Source organism: Triticum aestivum, chromosome 5B, assembly GCF_018294505.1.
Source record: "Triticum aestivum cultivar Chinese Spring chromosome 5B, IWGSC CS RefSeq v2.1, whole genome shotgun sequence".
Lineage (NCBI taxonomy): Eukaryota > Viridiplantae > Streptophyta > Magnoliopsida > Poales > Poaceae > Triticum > Triticum aestivum.
Window position 1 is genome coordinate 464,842,541 of NC_057807.1, and position 3,617 is coordinate 464,846,157.

A 3,617-nucleotide genomic window follows, 5' to 3' on the forward strand; every position below is an offset into this window, starting at 1 on the left:
ATTGTCATCCTCCGAGTCTCCATCCATTGCCTGTTTATCAGGGCTAACTTGCCCATTCTCCCATCCGACTTGCTCAAAGCTTGGCTGGGCAGGATTGTTTTCGTCTTCGGCACCATCCTGAGTGCCATTGTCTTTTGTGCCGGTATCGCCATTTTTGCTATGGCGGGACTTAGAGCGGCGCCGCCGGTGCTTAGATTGCTTCTCGGGGGGCTTCGTTGCCTTGTCGCCAGTGCTTTCTTTGGGTGTGTCCACCATATATATATATATATATCATATGATGAGGTGGCTATCCAGCGTCCTTTGGGCTGTGGTTCCTATTCTTCTCCTGCATCGTCGTCCATACCGTCGATGTCTTCGGAGTCGAACTCAAGCATGTCGGTTAAGTCGTTGACAATGGCTATTAAGTGGGTGGTGGGTGGCTAACGAATTTCTTCGTCGTCCGCTTCCCACTCAAGCCGGACATAGTTCGGCCAAGAGTCTCCTGATAGGGAGAGGGATTTTAATGAATTTAGCACGTTGCCCAAGGGCGAGTGCTGAAAGATATCCACGGAGGTAAACTCCGTCATCGGTGCCCAATCAGGTTCGATGAGCATGGATGTACGCGGTTCAGAGCCTGCGGCCGGAGCCGAGTCCGGGGGTCCGACGACGCAGACCTCAATGAAGGTGAAGTCTGTGTTCGGCTCTATCGCCGCTGAGTGTGCGGCCTCCGTGGCGGGGTCCATCCACCCTTCCTCGGATGACACGATCTGCTCCGAATTAAGAGCCGGGGCAGCCACATGTGTGATCTCCCGAACACCGTCCGATGGCAGATCTAAGTCGTGCTCGTCGTGACTGTTCGGCGCACCTGACATGGGCTCGAATCCGTCGAAGATCAAGTCTCCGCGGATGTCGGCGGTGTAGTTCAGGTTTCCAAACCTGACCTGGCGGCCAGGGGCGTAGCTATTGATCTGCTCCAGATGGCCAAGCGAGTTGGCCCGCAGTGCGAAGCCGCCGAATACGAAGATATATCCGGGGAGGAAAACCTCACCCTGGATCGCATCATTGTAGATGACTGAAGGAGCCATCAAGCCTTACCGTGACGACACTGTGGAACTCCCAATGAAAGCACCAATGTCGGTGTCAAAACCGGTGGATCTCGGGTAGGGGGTCCCGAACTGTGCGTCTAAGGCTAATGGTAATAGGAGGCGGGGGACACAATGTTTACCCAGGTTCGGGCCCTCTCTATGGAGGTAATACCCTACTTCCTGCTTGATTGGTCTTGATGATATGAGTACTGCAAGAGTTGATCTACCACGAGATCGTAGAGGCTAACCCTAGAAGCTAGCCAACGATTATGATTGTCCTTGTCCTACGGACTAAACCCTCTGGTTTATATAGACATCGGAGGGGGCTAGGGTTACACAGAGTCGGTTACAGAGAAGGGAATCTACGTATCCAAATTGCCAAGCTTACCTTCCATGCCAAGGAGAGTCCCACCCGGACACGGGACGAAGTCCTCAATCTTGTATCTTCATAGCCAACAATCCGGCATAAGCATATAGTCCGGTTGTCCGAGGACCCCCTAATCCAGGACTCCCTTAGTTGTCACGGGCATATTCACGACCAAACTCTCTGTGGGCTCTTCCCAGGTGCCGATCTCGACGGTGATCAAGATCTTCACGTCGCAAAGGCGACCCAGGACTATGCGCCGACTGACCCGTGTCTGCCCTCACCGACCTGCTGTGGATTCTGTTGTGTGACTGAGAAACGACTGAGTTTTGCTCTCCTGCTGCCTGGAGCAGCGCTCGGATCTGCATCAAGCCTCTTCCAGCCTCTGAACGGGACGGCTGAATAGATTCTGCTATATATGCGGCAGCTGTAAGATTCACAAAGATATTTCATCTGTTTTTAGGTAACTACTCCAGCTTCCATGCCAAGTAAAGATAGTGGTTTTTGTGCAACTAGTTGCTGGTGCAACCCATATCCCCTTTGCTCCATTTTTTTTAACTTTTCTTGATTTCCCCCCAAAAAAAGGTGAAGTAATTGATACTCTCTCCATCCTGATTTATAAGGTTGGATGCATTTTAAAATAAAATTACCCATTAATTTTTCAACAAAATAGCTATATGTATCAAAAAAAATCATTGCATTCACATTCAAGAGAAATTTTCAGTGCTATAGTTTCTCTAAAATATTATTCAATTAACTAATTATGGCCATTTTTTAAATGCTTGCAAGTCAATATAAACCAGGATGGAGGGAGTAGACTTTTTTAGAGAAATTCATATAAGTTAGTCATTCTATATCATGTGAACTTGCAAACACTAAAAAATATATGATCATTTGTGACCTACACAAAAGGGGCCAAATTCAAATGAATAATATCTGTGGTTAGATGGTTAGGAGAACAATGGTATCCTACATTTATCATGGTTCAAGTTCTAAACTTAACAGTGATGTTCACATTTTTTTGAATTTATTTCATCTTTCTGGCCTGGCCTTTGCCTGTGCTTGTTGCTGCAGGGAACACATTTGGCATCGCGCCTGACGTTTGTTACCGGAAGAGACTGGCCTCGCCTTTGCCTGTCCACCATCTTGACCTGTACCCAGATGTGCACACAAAAAAAAAAAGAGTGTGTGTGCGGTGCGGGAGTCCTGTCAGTCCGGCTTCCTCCCGTCCCGTGTTTGGCTACTACCGGCGGCGCGGCGCAATCCCTCTCCCACCTGACCTCGCCTTCTCGGCTGGCCTTGCCGCCCCCCAAAAACAGTTGCCGGCCGGGAGAGAGACGAAGGGAATCGCTTCGCCTGATTTCTCGTCTCGAGCCTGGCGTCGTCGAACCATGGGGCCGCCGGCACTCGACCGGCTCATGTCTATGCAGCGGCGTCGCCGTCGCCGGCCAACTCAAGGCCGTAGCACTACACCGCCTCTTACCTCCCTCGGCAGCTCTGTTTATTCATCTCTGCTGTGTGTTCTGTAACCCATTCCTCTTTTTGTTCTGCGATGGATCTGTAACCTCGGTTTGATATGTGCATGTAGTGATGTTGAGAGGGGAAGAACTACTTTTCATTGTGTCTGCAGTATGCTGTTTACAGTTTCTTTTTCCGGAGGAAGAAAGAACAGTGTACTTGTTCAGTTGTTTTCCCATCAGCATCTCTGTTATTCTAACCAATGCCTCATATATACTGCACTGCAGGTGGATTGGTGACTGCAGTGGCTAAAAGGACGGACACTCGGCTGATAATTAGCCTTCCAGAAGTAATGCTGATAATGGGAATTCTCGGAGTGACAAAAATTGAGATATTCAGGACCATGCCTTCCAGAGGTTCGCCATTAATACTGACGATTAGCAACTTGTATTGCAAGTAAAAATTTCACCATGGTGACTGTTCTAGCTGCACAAATTGGTGGATCAATACTAGCTAAAATAAAAATATCTCTTGATGAAGAATGCACCTGAGCCCCCGCGTCGTCCCCCTGGGGGCGGCTCGGGCGGAACCCTAGCCGCCGCCGCCGCCGACCCCACCAACGCCACCTCCCCTCGCCGCCGCTGGCAGACGTCGCCGGGCAAAGCCCGCCGACGGCCGGCGGCGGCGGGATTCGCTCCCTTGCGTGCGCATCGGCTCTCCTCTCCCGCATC

The 3,617-nt window shown here is 50.3% G+C and overlaps 1 protein-coding gene across 1 annotated transcript in view; it reads left to right on the forward strand.

The window, feature by feature from the left end:
• Positions 1–2,579: 2,579 nt before the first annotated feature.
• Positions 2,580–3,617, forward strand: part of LOC123112503 (uncharacterized) — a 10,527-nt gene continuing 9,489 nt past the window's right edge. Inside the window, exons 1-2 of the mRNA XM_044533504.1 lie at positions 2,580–2,944; positions 3,174–3,302. Of these exons, the coding sequence (XP_044389439.1) occupies positions 2,590–2,944; positions 3,174–3,302 (484 nt within the window). The 5' untranslated portion in view covers positions 2,580–2,589. The remainder of the gene's footprint in view (positions 2,945–3,173; positions 3,303–3,617) is intronic.